Raw genomic sequence first — 16,292 nt, 5'->3', positions numbered from 1 at the left:
GCAAAAAAAAACGGGTCCTCCTAATTATGATGATGGGGGCATTTAGTAATTTAATGGACATTTCACAAACTTTTGATGGCACTTTGCTCCAGGCCCCCTATTAAATGACTCTAAAAGCACAGAGCATTCAGTCACATTGGTTGCCCTTTGCCCATCAATTAGTGCCTGCTGACTAAGGGGAAGCAGCTTTGGTACACTGTAAATGACCTTAGCAGGTGGCACACGCTCTGTATGCAGGGGATTCATGGTGAAAAGACCAGTAGTTTGAATCTCATTTACCCTTTTATTATGTATTTTTCTTTTTATTTATACATTAGTTCAGCCCACATGACAGGATGTTGAACAGTATGGTAACTGGTGCCGGCTGTCCAAATACAATGTATGTTTCAATGTATTTCTTGAGTCTCAACTGCTGCGGCGGACTCCCCTGGGTTTTTAATTCTCCGAGATGAACGTCAGCAGCTGAGGCGTGTCGGCAGATGACAAAGCTAATGGCGTCCAGCTTTTATCTGTCGCCATAATCTGTTGTCACTGCCACAGTTGATTTAGATGGTGTTGGACCTGCCTTCGAGGATGTGTTTCAAGTTCAAACAACACATGGGAGGTGTTTTTTATGGTTGCTGTCTCAGTACATAACTTCACCTGGATATCGCAATAAAATCACATGACTTATTTCCACTGTAAACAGGCTCGGAGGCAGGCAGGAAAAGGGGATGACACTTACGTGCTACTGATACACCATAAAAACATACCAATACACCTAAAATACAAATAAACATATAAAAGTTTCTCCCCACATTTTCCTACCTGCCTTTTTATTTTTGGGCTATTCCATTTGACAGGATACACCGGCCCTCATATTCAAACCATGAGTTCCTAATTTACTGTAAACACCTTGTAAAAAGTAATGCATGACTTTGCAGATTCTTGAAGACCCATGATCAGTTTTAACTTTAGAATTCTACCTTGGACAGGGAGCCAGATGACCTCTTTGAAATGATTAGGTTAATTATAAGGTTACGGCTCATACACATTCTCAGACTGAGACGAAGGATCATTTTTCTTCTGACGTATTTGAAGCGTATATTTTAGTTGTGCAACTGTTCCGGGTTATGAAGGTGTATTCATAGTGGTTTTGAAGTTTTACTGGTGTTTCCTCATTGTTTCCTCATCAACAAACTTGGATGTTCTTGTCTGAAACTTTGTCTTTGAATTGACCTTCTCAGTAAAAGACTCTAACAGGAAAATATGACTGAATCAATACCGAGGTCTCCCCATTAAAAACCTATTTCCTTAAATGTAAACAGCAACTTGTCACCGTGAATTTCACTTCTTAATGAACTTAGTGGAGTAGGACCATCTGAACCCTGACTGAAGATCATAGAACATGTTACACCTATTTAAAATATATTCATACAGAGCTCTTTCCAGGATTTTACTTTAAATACTCAGATTCAGGCCTGACTTATAAATAAAGCAGTAACTCTGGTATCTTTACATTCCAGGGTGGATTGTGATTGAATCGATTATATAAGGGAGATGTATTATAATGTGACATACAGGGAGCAGTGCAGCATCTCTCAGGAAGTCAGCTGGGAAGCGATCCAAGCCGGCAGCTTTTTTGAGTGTCCAAGCCTCAGAGTGTGATGTAGTGCTGTAATTGTTATCCGGGCAAAAGAGAATAGCTCTTCCCCGATCCCCTTCGGACTACAAATCCTGTTTCACCTGAGGTTACCCGTAGACTCCTGTTTTAAATGATGAATGGACCTGCATTTCTATCGCACTTCTCTGGTCTTTTGGACACCGATGGCAGAGGAGCCGCCTACCCATCAGGATCTAATCTAACTCATTCACACCGGCTGTGCCATCGGCAATTTGGGGTTCAGTATCTTGCCCAAGGACACTTTGGCATGTGAGCCACCCGCCCACTGTTTTAACTGGACGTTTCTGCTCTAAAGAACTTGCCACGGTAGTAAAAAGTCTCATTAAAGCTTTCTGCAACCATAAACCCGGTGATATCCAGACCTATATTGTTTGTAATTTGTTATTCCTTGGTCTGGAAATGACTTAAGGGTCGACCCAACTTTTTTGAATAATTTTTTTGTTCATCCATCTTCGTCCTAAAGTAAAGATTCTTGGCCTCCTCTACTTTCTTTGCAGGTAATTTCTAGTTTTTCTATTTAATATGAAAACTTGGCACCATATTTCCTATAGTATTTAAGTATTTTTTTAAAAATAAATAGAGTCTGGAATTTGCCACAGCTTTCCGTGACATTAGATCAATTCATATTCTTAAACACATCCTTAAACCTTCTAAGGGTTTTACTTTGAATAGAATTGTGAAAGTAAACTGGGGTCCTCTTGGCCTTCCTTGTACAGTAAACTCCACACACATCAACACCACATCAGAATATTTGCAATTATCTGGGTATTGTTGTCACAATATAGTAGAAGCATGGGAAGTTATAGATCAGTGGAGGTATCACAACATCGGCTGGTATTTACCGTGCGATGCGTAGTGGTGCTCATATCATGTGGTTCCAGGATGCGGGGCTGGTGGCCCTTGTTGGTGTTAATCAGGCACTCCTCTTACTGTCACTTCTCCTGAGGGTAAACAGCTGGAGTCACCTGCAAACAGACAGCAGTTCAGGATATGATGTCAACTGCACTGATCTCCTGTCTCTTAACTCAGCACATGACTGTTACCTCTGCTAAAGGAAAGGATCACGAGCACAGGAGCTGTAGACTGTCACCTTAAAGCTGTCAGCTATGGCACATAGACGGCCGTTTTAAGAACTGATTTAATGTGAGTAGTCTCCCCTTCAGTGAGGACGATCTGCTGCATGTTGTGGTTAATATCCTCTCCATCCTCCGGCACCTCTTAATCAGTGCACCAGAAGCAGAGAAACATCTAACTGCACTTAGCCTATTTCAAAGTTAGGTCAGAAGGATTTCAGCTTAAAATCTAAATTAATAATGTAGCAGATGGGGTTATTGTACATGCATTATTCAATAGCTGCCAGTTAGGTGTGTCTTCATAATACACTGCATTCTGTTATGGTGACTTTTCCTAGAGTGTAATCGCTTTGTGTTTACATGGAGAGAGGCTGGCATAATAAGACCACAACAGTGTGCTGCGGGTATATTTATTGCTTTATTTACAAATGTTGAATATTATATAATATGTAAAATATTCTGACATGACGAATATACAGGCAGGATTGAAACGTGCGTGAATAATTTGTGGGACGTTGATGTTGCACTGCTTTGCACCTTCGTGATGTGCTTATTATTAATCTCTTTATTGTAGTATCAGCTCATGATTTTCAGACTTAATACATTTTCTGTCTGTAAATAGTTCTTGTATTGTTTGTCTGTAAATAGTTGCTCTCTTGAAAATGAGACTGTCAATGAGACAACCTGTATAAATAAAGGTTAAATAAAAATGAGAAAGGCTTGAAAACCACCAACTACAGTCAGATATCAACCGTTTTGTTCCCTGTGAGAAGAAGTCAAAGGTAATTATCAGGCCATTCTGTCACTTCTTTTAAAAACCATGACGTAACGGTCACGAGAAATTGGGCTCCTGAGTTAGTTCATTAAAAAAACCTGATTGATTTTTACCTGCAGGTACTTCTAATTATGTGAAGAAGCTTCAGGCTGGTATAATGACGTCACCTCACCTTTTTTATTTTTGGTCCACCTCCACTTAAAAAATGGAAGAGAAGTGTCCGTTTTAAAGTTAATACACGATAATTAAACGTTGTTTCCCCCCCAACCTACTGTGATGCTAGCAGATACACTTAGCACGTATGCTAATGTGGCTACAGGCTAACTGTAAGTTTAACGTTAAGTTCGCTAACGTATATATCTGTTACGTTCTCTTTAGCTTAACGCTAGGCTTCCTCAAGTTAACGTAAAGCCGTTACGTCCTCTTTAGCTTAACATATACACGTTAAGTTCTCTTTCGCTAACTATATTAAATTAATTAGGTTACTTGCGTTAATTAGTATTAGACTGGTCGTTACATCTAGTGTCGCCGTGACGTTGACGTTAGTCCGTAAAACACGCCACGTCACTTGACGTAAGCGTTTAACATTTAGCAGTTAGTAATAAGTAATACAATAAAAATGAAGTATTAACCTACCACTCCGTAGGTGAGTACCCGGTTATCGTTGTAGTTCGTTGCCCCTGGTAACACACTACATAGACCTTACAGTAAACGGGTTTCTGATTGGCTGCGACAAAAAAAAACGGCTGGATATGGTGCGTTTGAGGGAAATTTGTTTTCAGGGCTTTCTGCCAGAAATCCTCTTGATTCAGGCGACAATCCTGCTTTGTTCGCTTTAGAACATTATTATATTTTTGTTTTCTGGTAGAAAACACTAAAGGCAGACCCCTCTCATGTACAACAAGTGTATTTAAAAATAGATAATACGTCTAAAAGAAATGTGATTTTCCTACATTTTCACTCATCAAAGTAATGCAGTGTTTGTCAAAAGTAAGAAACGCTGGTGAAATCACAGGTGGAAGAAAGTAGGGGCGAACTCGTCTGTTTGTCACGTGACTCGTCACACTGGTTCTCCCTCCAACACCAGAGGGCGCTGTATTTAAAAACCCCAACAGTTGTGTGTGTGTCATTTGCTCTTGACATGTATGTCACTGTAGTCCCAGGTAAAAAAAAATATATATATATATATATATTTCATTTGCAATATTTATGAGATGAAATGCATTATAAATTAAGAATGTTTTATTTTTATTATTAGGAAATAAACTAAACTGTGTGAAGTGGGTAAAGTCTATCCGATGACTCAGATGGTGTCAGTGACAACATTTTAAATTCTGCTGACTTAGTCGGTTTCATTCATTCATGCTTTTGCTTTTTAACTGAAATCTCTGGGGGGGGGGGGGGGTATAATGACATGACAGTCATGTTTAAATATTCTCTTCCGTTGGCTGTGAGACAATAAAATATGAATTACATTAAAACCTCACATTGTGGTATTTCAAAGCCTTCTCCACGTTGCCACACATTCATTAGCATATTTTTTCCTTTTTTTTGTGTTGTTGTTGACGTCAAATTTTACTATGTCTAAGGTGAAATACTGGCATCAGCTTGTGCAGTAAAATTAGGCCTGTTTGTACTGTATTGTAGAATGTTAACTTCCCCATTGTGTTGAAATTGTTGTGTTTTTTTTAAATAATGCCTGATAGTCGATGGAAACCAAAAAGAAACCAGAAATGGAAGAAGCAGATTTAAACTACGGGTTCTTTGAATATTTTAAACATTTTAAAACAAATTACTTAACTAACTTATTTATTTAATTAATTAATTATTAAGGACGTGAACTCAAGTGTCTTCCAGCCTCGGACTTCACACAAAATGATGGTTGTCTATGATTTAGCTTGTCGTTTAACAGCTGTTGTTGTTGTGTGTGTGTGTGTGTGTGTGTGTGTGTGTGTGTGTGTTTGTGTGTGTGTCTGTGTGTGTGGTGGTAGGGGGGGGGGGGGGGGAGGTTGTGCTTTCTTTGCCATCACTTTCAGTCTTTCCTTGTAGCCCATGAGTCAGCACATTGCATTGTTACCCATTGTGTGTGTGTGTGTGTGTGTGTGTGTGTGTGTGTGTGTGTGTGTGTGTGTGTGTGTGTGAGAGAGTGTGAGAGAGTGTGAGAGGGGGGGGGGGGACTCGTCTTACATGTTCAAGCACATATCCTGCAGCGTTTCAACCAGACTCAGTGTTGGCAAGTTGTTGATTAGTTGTTGCTGATCTGACATCAGATTTCTCTCTCTCTCTCTCTCTCTCTCTCTCTCTCTCTCTCTCTCTCTCTCTCCCTCTCTCTCTCTCTCCCTCTCTCATTACTTCCCCCTCCGTTCCCAGCTCTGCCTCTAGAGTCTGTGAACGGATCACTGAGCTGCCCAGTCTGGTAGAAAATTGGATTTAGTCTTCTTCAAAGGGACCGGCAGTCATCTTAGGCCCCGCCCCCCGCCCCCGCCCCCCTTTCGTCCTGTGCGCGGTGACGTCATCGCGCGTTATGACCTCGGCCGCGCCGCTCCGCCCGCCGCCGCAGCAGCAGAGTGTCTCCTCCATCCACCGGCTCCGACTAAACACGAAGGCTCATCAGCAGACATGGAAGCCGCATCCTCGTCGTCCTCCTCCGCCTCCTCCTCCTCCTCCACCTCCTCCAGTCCGTCCAGGTAAGATCGAGCCTCCTGGTTGTCAAGGTTACCCTGTATGTTTAGGGGTATCCGTCTAATTACTGAAGTTGTAGCCAGATGGTGCGGGCCTGTGTGCCATTTGAGAAGCGCTTTATCCCCCCACGAGGATTAGGATTTCCCTCTCTCTCTATCTCTCCCTCTGACGTCATCGTTTGTCACAGGTGGTGGATACTCGTTTCTTGATGCAAAAAAGGCGATCTTGCGTTCAGCTGGGTGGGGGGGGGGGGGGGGGGGGGGGGGGCATATAAAGAGTCCTGGCAGCACCATGGACAGCTCCACGCACAGCTGGCCACTTCCTGCTGCTGGAGTTAAACGTTCACTCTGCTGTTACATAATACACACACACACACACACACACACACACACACACACACACACACACACACACACACACACACACACACACACGGGATACGGTTGTGACATTCAACATCTATCTTATTGTAAGAAACACACAAAGAAGAAGCAAGAAATAAAGATGCTTGATAATTAAAATTCCACACATTGATAAATAAGTGTGTGTGTGTGTGTGTGTGTGTGTGTGTGTGTGTGTGTGTTCTATACAAACATGTCACATGAACCATCACTGTGAACTGTATATTTACATATGCACTACATCTTCTTTATATTTCTATCCATACAGATATTGCTGATAAAAACTGCAACAGACTGTGAACACTTCTTCCTCCTCTTTTGTACAAATACCTTTATTTTTTAGTCTATATTTGTATTCTTTACATCTCTATGTACTCTTTACTTTTGTCTTAAATAGCGACATATACCGATACTTAAGGGTTCTTTTTGGAGCTTGCATCGAATGAGGGAAACTGTTGGAGGATTGAACACCGGGGGCTACGCTGCTGTTTCCTGGTGTTTTAATAACAGAGCTCCAGGCACACAGAGGGAACACTGACAAGCTTTACTACCTGATTAATAACCAGAAACACGGGCTGCTTCATGTAGCACCTCCACACATTTCCCATGACATCAAGCATTGTGACATTTACACAAAGAGTACCTGCAGTTATTCCAATCGCAGGACTGGATTTGTGCCAAACTAAACTTGCTCTTCTTGTCAGTAGTGTTACTTGTTGCAGTTTGAACCTGCTGAAAGGAAATTCCTGCAGGTGCAATTAACATTCTAGCTTTATAAGAGTCTTCATCCAGCAGTGTACCGTTTCCTGCATGTGTTGTTTTACAAGTCCGTGCTGCTTTCCTGCTGTTAAACACTCCCAACAACGATCTAATCAATACTTTCCTGCATATTTTGCATAGTTGTATAGTTTGTATCCCCGTTTACTCTCGTCCTCAGGCGGCGGCGGCTCCTTAATCCCAAACTTGAGACATTTATAGTTTGCTACTGTTTAACCTGAGTCAATATAATCTTTGCGTTACTTTCAGATACACGTATGAGAACTACAAGGAGACAGCTGACTGGCTGTTGGCCCACACGCAGCAGCGTCCTAAAGTCGCCATCATCTGTGGTTCGGGTCTGGGCGGACTGGCAGACCTGCTGACTGACAAGACCACCTTCCCTTATAAGGACATCCCCCGCTTCCCCATCAGCACTGGTACATTATCTGTAAAACTGTCAAAAAAACATTCTACGTGTGTGGAAACTGTACATAAGCAGCTGTTCATACTGTGTGTGTGTGTGTGTGTGTGTGTGTGTGTGTGTGTGTGTGTGTGTGTGTGTGTGTGTGTGTGTGTGTGTGTGTGTGTGTGCAGTGCCGGGTCATGCCGGTCAGCTGGTTTTCGGGAAGCTGCAGGGCCGTGAGTGTGTCTGCATGCAGGGGAGGTTCCACTTCTACGAGGGTTACAGCATCCAGACGGTGAGATAAAGTACACATGAAATACTCACGGTACTTTGTAAACTACCTTAAAGGTTGAGTAGGTGATTCTTTTCAGAAACACTTTTTGTTATATTACTTGAAATCGTCGTAACGTATCGATAGCAATGAATACATCAATGCTCTGACATAAAAAAATCATGTAAAAAAGTAATCTGTGGCCGTGGCAGGACTAAAAAACCTCTGTCCAATCAAAAGAGTTGGGGGCGGGACTTTGGCTGTTCAGAGATGCATTCAAAGTCAAAGCCTCTGTGGCTTTTACTGTCATTAACAACAAAATGGTTTTGTAAAAAAAAATGTACTGGAAGAGTCAGAATAAAAGATGCTAAGGTCAGCATGCTAACATGCTTACAGTGAAAATGCTAACATGCTAATTTTTCACTAAAGGAAATATCTGAATGCAATCCCTCCTATAGTCTTTGAGATATTTGAATCTGGTCCAAAGTGGTGGACCAACATTTTAATGTGTGACATGTTTCACACAGTGAACTTTGTACTTCGTTATGCTGTAATTATATTATATTATATTTTCCGTCACGAGCCAACTGGTCCTTTTTGAAACCTCGCCGATGTTAAATGATCTACTAGCGCCGGATAACCGGACTAAAGCTGCCGGCTCCGACTCACTGAAGGAATCTTGGGGCCTAATCTTTAAACCACGGAACAACACCAGCTAACTCTGGTATTCCAGTCAAGGAGAGAGACATTCATTCATTCAGTACCACATGATCTCTTTATTTGAAGATCCAGTTAGAACACTGGCCTGAGGATTGTAAACTGCTTGTAAAGTTGATTATTTTGCAGCTCTAACCTTCTTTCATATAGTCACATACCCTTAAAAAATCATCTTCAATCATGATTTTGCAACTCTCTATATAAAATGGTTTAACATTGGTGAATGAGTCTATGATACAGCACCACAGCTGGCTCACTATTTACTGCGAATGTGGAATAGTGTCAATATGGGACCGGCCTTTGGCCCGCGGATACACTGTATACCCTGAACCATAAAATCACCTCCACACATATTATGCTGGTATAACAGCCGGATGCATTACGAGCGTCCTGGCTTGGACTTTAGACAGAGAGAAAAGGAAGCCTTCAGTTGAAGCTCCACAACCCCCCCGAGCCAACAAAGGTACATTTCCAGATATAGCATCACCGATATGCTCCCTTGGCAAAGAATCCTAAACTGAACAGAAGACCAGATTACCCTGCAAATTAATGACTTTGTATCACCATGGTAACACACCAAACCAAGGTGGTTACCATGGTGAACGTAAGCCTCTAAATGCATAACATGAGCATAGCATTGTCACCGTTGGCATGCTAGCGTGCTAGTGTTAGCGTTAAGCTCTTTGTCGCTAGGCTAAATGTTCAACGTTCACACCTCCAGGACAGCTTCTAGCCGAACTGGTAATATACCCTCATATTTGTTGGCACAGTGGCTAAATTGTTGTTATTTTTGATACTGAAAGGTTCAAATCCCTTTTGTTGCACTATTAAGATCTCATAGATGAGGATCCAGGGGAGAATCCCCCCCAACCAAGGTGGTTACCATGGTGAACATAAGCCTCTAAATGCATAACATGAGCATAGCATTGTCACCGTTGGCCAGATGAAAGGGTAGTACGTTTATTAAGATCTCATAGATGAGGATCCCCTCCTCGTCAGGTGACATCAATAATCATTGACTGGAAACTAACTTAACACTGAGAGCCTTTTTGTTGAATAATTTAAAGCCAGCTCTCTATTAACAGCTTCCCTGCTGCAGTGTAACTACCGGCCAGCATGTAAGCGGCTTACATTCTTCATATCCCCGACGAAGACGAAGTCAACCTACAACACGTTTCTAATATGCAAAACTCACATCAAACGGGGCCAATGTTCCCGAACGACAGCGCTGACCTTATCAAGAAAACTACTTGAAGCACAGTTCTGCACTTACTAGCAAATCACTTTCAGGGGCCAATCCCAGCCGCAGAGAAATGTGGAATAGGAACGGGGGAAAAAGCAATTTCCAAATGCGACGGCGGAGAGAAGTCATAGACGTCGTCCTGTAGAGTAACGGCAGACCCACAGTTGATTCTGACGTGAAACACAAGTCTGCTGACATCAGCAATAATAATATAATAGAATAATGGGCCCTCATGTCATGCATGTTTATCTTCTGTTCTCTCATTTTGTGTTTTCTCAATCCTTTATTGGACGTGAGGTACAAAGTATATAAGATGTAGTACAAAAGAGAACAGCACAAAGAGATAATTTATGGAAGGATATTTAGAGAGGACTACACGTTGAAGCCTTTTTGTTATTCAAATCAGAAATTAGATGTATAGAATGTTTAACCTCATAGAGGAAAGATGATTTTTTTTATTAATTTTGCCATAAGAATGAATACATGTATTATAAAGCAGAGGTCTTCAATGTTTTTCAAGGCTTAGAGACTTACATATCGTATAAAACTGTGTTGCTTATTAAAGCGGGCCAATAATAATGTGTAGTCCCACGTATAAAAGTACTGTGTAATGATAAAGCCGTTAAAATAATAATTGTTGACAGATTCATATATTTTATTCTACATCACAACTTCACATTAACTCAATAATTAACATTCATATTTGCTTATTAGATGTTGTGTTAATGTGACATATTTTGAATTTTGGAAGAAAAAAAAGTTTGGGATGAAATCATTTGGGGAGCCCCTGCTGTAACTGGGAAACCCCGTTATAGATCTCAGTTATAAGTATTTTCTTTACTTTTAAAAATACAGAATACCACATTCTCGTTGTAAATACGGTGAAGCTGCTGAAGTCTTTACCAGACTGTTCTGGACTCATCGTCGTGACCCTCGTCCCTCCAGGTGACGTACCCGGTGCGAGTCTTCCACCTGCTCGGCGTGGAAACGGTGATCGTGACCAACGCGGCGGGGGGGCTGAGCGGCAGCTACGAGGTGGGAGACATCATGCTCATTAAGGATCACCTCAACATGCCGGGCTTCGCGGGGCAGAACCCGCTCTGTGGACACAACGACGAGAGGTATACACGTCTATGCCATCTTTGAACTTTGAACTCCTGCATTGTCCCGTTCATGAATCCGACGTCCCTGCAGGTTCGGAGTGCGTTTCCCCTGCATGTCGGACGCCTACGACCGCCAGCTGAGGGCTCTGGCCAAGCAGACGGCGGGGGAGCAGGGCTGCGACGGCTTCCTGCAGGAGGGCGTGTACTGCATGCTGGCCGGGCCGACCTACGAGACGGTGGCGGAGTGCAGAGCCCTGCGGGCGCTCGGGGCCGATGCCGTGGGTCAGTGCAGCTTCTCGCTTAGAGGGACGCCAAGAACAGATAATGCGCTGAACGGGGGAGAAGAATCCTGAATATTTTAGTCGTATCTCCTCCAAGAATGTAAATGTAAGCAGCAGGATGTTCTGAATGTAAAAGGATAGGCCATAGGTGGAGATCGTTTCAGATTCAGTATTCAGACCCTTAGAACAAAGTTATCTAATCTCATCCTCCTCTTATTGCCTTCACAACCCCCAAACCTCCTCTTTTGTTGCAAATAGACTAACTTTTAGTCTTTTAAAACCTCCTGTTCCATTGTTTTTATTGAGAATGATCTTTTTTCAAACAGCAGGGAGAGGAAAAGAGGGGACGTTTTGCTGCTTTGTAAATGTTGTTGAAGTCCCATAAAACATAAAGGTCCTCCGTGAATTTAATGAGCTGAATTCACAGTGAATAGCAGGACGCACGTCGTCTGGTTTACTGCAGCATGAGCACTGCAGTGATTCAGTTGCAATAAACGGATAAAAATAAAAACGATGACCACGTTTTGCAGTGTAAGTCCAAAGTCGAGGTTTGTTAGGTCTAACTACTTTTAAAAACGCTGGTTTTCTGAATGGAGTCTGGTTGATGGTGCTAGGCTACGCTAACATTGTAGCTGCTCCATCAACACTCCAAATAAGGTCATCTAGACATAAATACAGCAGAGACCTTGTTGTTTGGACTGTAGATTTGGACCTATAGGTCTCTTTCTATTATAATCATTATATTTTTACCTGTGCAGGCATGAGCACGGTGCCGGAGGTGGTGGTGGCTCGCCACTGTGGCCTGCGTGTCCTGGGTCTGTCCCTCATCACCAACAAGGTCGTGACGGACTACGACAGCACGGAGAAGGTGAACCACGAGGAGGTCTTGAGGACCACCGAGCGCAGAACCCAGGACCTCCAGAGGTTCGTCAGCCACCTCATCGCCAAGATCTAGCACCGCCAACCTGAAACCTGCAGACAGAACCACGAGCTTTGAACATATGATGAGGAAGAAGTAGGTGCAGATGGAGGCGGGGACTAGTGGATAAGTCTGGGTGTTGCATTTTGGGTAGCGGGGGATAGCTGTTGGGGGTTTGAGGTGTAGCAGAGTAAAGATGGTGTCTAGTTTTCACCACCCTGGATTCAGGCCTTCTACAATATATTTGTGTAGCCACGCCCAGCTGTGATGTCACAGGGTACTGACACGCCCCTGCAGCACACTTTACATTTACAAGTCGCTCTTTGATTGTAAATATATCATCTACTGGGCATGTTGACCTTTGGATCCAAATCCAGAGTCCCGTGGTGGCTAATTATGATTATAGCACACCATCAGGAGACCGAGCTCTCTTTGATCCCTGATCGGGGATCAATATGCGTGTTTCTATCCTGCGGTAGAGCCGGAGTGTACCGCTTTAGTGCTTCTAAATATTATAATGAATGTGTGGAAACAGACGGTTTATGGTTTGTGCTGCTCAATACTTGTGACTGCATTTGTTCTCGTCTATACTGAAGCGATACCCTCCATTTATTTATACTTACATTTTGTTTTTATATGAACACATGCTGGATTCTTATTTGCCTTACGCGTTAGAGCAATGGACCAACGGTGAATGCATCGTCTGCTGCTCAGCATGTGTTCAGAAGATACTCCACACTTGACATGTCGGTGCACAGAGAGAGGAAACGCATAATTATAAGAATAATTAGAGAAAATACAGGATCATGGGGACCAAGTGGCACCTACTTTATTTTTGTGATTGCTTGGCATTAACAATGTACAGTGAATACTAATTTTAAGTTAAAGTGGGTATATTTACATTCCACTGTCGAATCAGAGGGGTTTATTTTTGAAGTAGACACATTTTAATTATTTAATATATTTATTGTTGATTTAAAATAAATAATATATGAATATATGGAAATGTAACGCCGGTCCAAATCCTCGTTGGATCTCCATTGTGTGGAGTTTAAGCTGAATTTGTTTTTGAAAAGCCGGACCGGCAATATGATCACAACTTAATCTAAAAGAGAAAACAACATAAAAATCATAGTCTAATGTAGAAGGGGGATTACATGCAGTTTTTTCAATCTTCCCTGCGCTGATCCAGAACCTGCTGCCAGGTCCTTTTGGCCATCTCATTTATTAGAGCGGCGAAGTCCTGGATCAGCAGTCCACCTCGTATCAGGCTCAGCATCGAGATGCACAACTCCAAATCTAGCATTGGGTTTTCGTCTTCTGATTTGTGGAGTCTTCCATGTGTGGTTTCCACACGGATCATAACCGCTATGTGTGGAAACACTCAGCTGAATCACGTCATCGATAGATCTCAGGTTAGAAACGCACAAAACGAGATAAATCTCCTTTATCTCTGGTCATGTCACATGGGTTTGTATCTTCATGCTGATTGTTGCTTCTGTCAAATTAAAAAACTTTCAGATTACTTTTGGACATTCTGTGTTTTCTGTGCACGTGTGTGTGTGTGTGTGTGTGTGTGTGTGTGTGTGTGTGTGTGTGTGTGTGTGTGTGTGTGTGTGTGTGTGTGTGTGTGTGTGTGTGTGTGTGTGTGTGTGTGTGTGAATGAATCAATATGACTGTTTTCAAGGAGAGAAAAAAGAGTTTCTTCCAGCGATAATGATGATGAGTGAACAGGGTAGATAAAGGAGAAACAAACACACACACAGAGACAGACACACACACACACACACACACACACACACACACACACACACAGAGACAGACACACATCCACTCTCCCTGTCTCCAGTTCCACTCCCTCAATCCGTCACTTTAAAACCTCGACCGGACGAAGACGTCTCCAGATTGAGACGGAGTAGCTGCTCCGGCTCCGCTCCGTTACATAATTCATCTCCATCCGTACGGCTGCAGCTGAAATATTCATACAAATGAACAACACACAAACACAAACACCTGTACCTGCCGCCCCGGATTGTGTTTCCTGTGCGTGTTTTTCATTTTCGCAGCTTCACGGTAGAAGAAGAGCGAGTCGTCTGCAAAGAAGCGAATAGCAGAATGTCTTTGAATGGAAGCAGCGCTTCGGATGGAGACGGAGGGTCGGATCGGACCAAAGAGACTAGGAGAGGAGAATGAAATGTGTTTGAGTCGGCAAAAGTCCCCGCAGGCTGGCGACAGGCCTCCTCTGTAATGAAATGTTGATCTATCAATTGTCGGCGTGCCAACTGAGCCCCCGAGCCAGCCATTGATTATGATGAGGGTGAAAAGAGGAGCTGAGGCGATGGAACAGGACAGCTCTGCTGAGTTTACACTCCTCAACGAGACACACACACACACACACACACACACACACACACACACACCGCTGCACCGTCATGTACCTGAGCTCACGCATGTCGACTACCACACCAGACTTCTACAAGCGTTGGAGTGAGGGAACTCCGCTGACTTTCACACACATCTGTATGCATGGCGGGGCCAGCTCACTCTGTCTGGACCATCGGGGGGGGGGGGGGGGGGGGGGGGGGGGGTAACCTTGAGTCATGGCCCTGAAAATACAATGTTTGCACAGTGCCAAGTACAATTAGTTGCATGGAATATGCACCAGGGTCGCCCATAAAGTGTATTCTTTAAATGCATGAGTCATCACTTTGGACCAGGTGCAATTATTTCCATTATGTGTCACAATTACCCAGGTGGAATTAATTCATGCACAATGTTCGATATATGTATAGAAAACGGTACGACAATCATGGGCAAAATGATAAAGACTCGTTAGCTGTGATGAAGGGAGCGATTAAAAGAATAAAGCTGATACCTTTCACCCACTCAGACGGCACTAAAAAGGAGTTTCCACGTCTCGTCTTATAGCCTAGTTAGAGATGTATTAGGCTGCTCATAGCTCAGATTTAGACCACATTTTAAAACTATCATTAAAAATGCACAAGAAGTTTACAACTGGACCTGGATAGACGGCTAATAAACATGTATTAAAACCGCACAAATAGACCTCTATCAGGAAACGTGTCGCTGAAATGAGAATGTTAGCTTTCATGCTAAGCTAGGTTAATTGGCTTCATACAAAGTGTTATTGATCTTCTCATCGAACTCTAAACAAACAAACATCACCCCAAAAATATTACCAACATTGCCCTCACTAGTTGGTGAAAAATCAGCCAATCAACCAATCCAGCTGTTGCTGAGCCGGTTATGATGCCCCCTAGTGGCCGAAGAAAATAATGCAAGGTAAGAGAATTTATTTGAGTTGAATACCTTGACTTAAGGAAGGGCTGAGTCCCGGGACTGAATACTTTCTGTTGACCGCACTCATGCTCGCTGATTCATGGTTCAGTAGCTGGTCCTGGTCCTGGTCCTGGTACTGGTCCTGGTACTTGTAAGTGGATCAGAATGATTTCAGCTATGTCTTTGTCCCTTAGTGCCATAATTATCCAGGTTTTGACACGTCTTTAATGATCCAGTTGATTTTGTAGAATTTTCCATTTCAACATGAATTAATAATTAAATCATGTTGTTAATTTTCTTTTTCTTCTTTGTTTGAACCCATTTCTTCTTTTGTCTTTATTGCAGATTCGATCCAACAGCAGGAATATGCTTCTATACTTACCCTCATCGTGCTCATTACAGCCGTATTATCCTGAATATTATCACCTCTCACACTAAATGGGTTGAAGTAATATAGATGACTCTTTTTTTCCTTCCTCACTCCTAATAGGATCTCGGATCTGTGGCTTTGCGTGCCCCTCGTGCACGGCAGACTGGCCATTAATGAAAAAGTTCATCTCTTTTTTCTTTTTTTACATTTATTATGTGGGCTAATCACTGCTGGCTGGAGGCGGTGTGGGATGTGATTGGTGTGTGAGCTCTAATTAAGTCTGCGAAGACTCACTCACTCACTCACACACACACACACACACACACACACAC

General features: G+C 42.7%; 1 protein-coding gene across 1 annotated transcript; it reads left to right on the top strand.

Annotated features, from left to right (window-relative positions):
• The first annotated feature begins 6,031 nt into the window (after positions 1–6,031).
• pnp6 (purine nucleoside phosphorylase 6) lies at positions 6,032–13,815 on the top strand. The gene is made up of 6 exons (XM_084017517.1): positions 6,032–6,198; positions 7,621–7,790; positions 7,948–8,051; positions 10,933–11,108; positions 11,182–11,372; positions 12,130–13,815. Exons 1-6 carry the CDS (start codon positions 6,131–6,133, stop codon positions 12,324–12,326), a joined length of 906 nt encoding a protein of 301 aa, XP_083873643.1. The 5' UTR covers positions 6,032–6,130; the 3' UTR covers positions 12,327–13,815.
• The last annotated feature ends 2,477 nt before the right edge of the window (positions 13,816–16,292 follow it).

This window comes from Eutrigla gurnardus (assembly GCF_963514095.1).
Source record: "Eutrigla gurnardus genome assembly, chromosome: 9".
NCBI lineage: Eukaryota > Metazoa > Chordata > Actinopteri > Perciformes > Triglidae > Eutrigla > Eutrigla gurnardus.
This window is presented reverse-complemented; position numbering and strand designations above follow the sequence as displayed.

Bases quoted from the DNA above. Each gene is read 5' to 3' on its own strand.
- pnp6 (XM_084017517.1), top strand. From the start codon at position 6,131: ATGGAAGCCGCATCCTCGTCGTCCTCCTCCGCCTCCTCCTCCTCCTCC. The intron at 6,199-7,620 runs GTAAGATCGAGC...CGTTACTTTCAG, and splicing joins ACCTCCTCCAGTCCGTCCAG to ATACACGTATGAGAACTACA. The intron at 11,109-11,181 runs GTATACACGTCT...ACGTCCCTGCAG, and splicing joins TGTGGACACAACGACGAGAG to GTTCGGAGTGCGTTTCCCCT.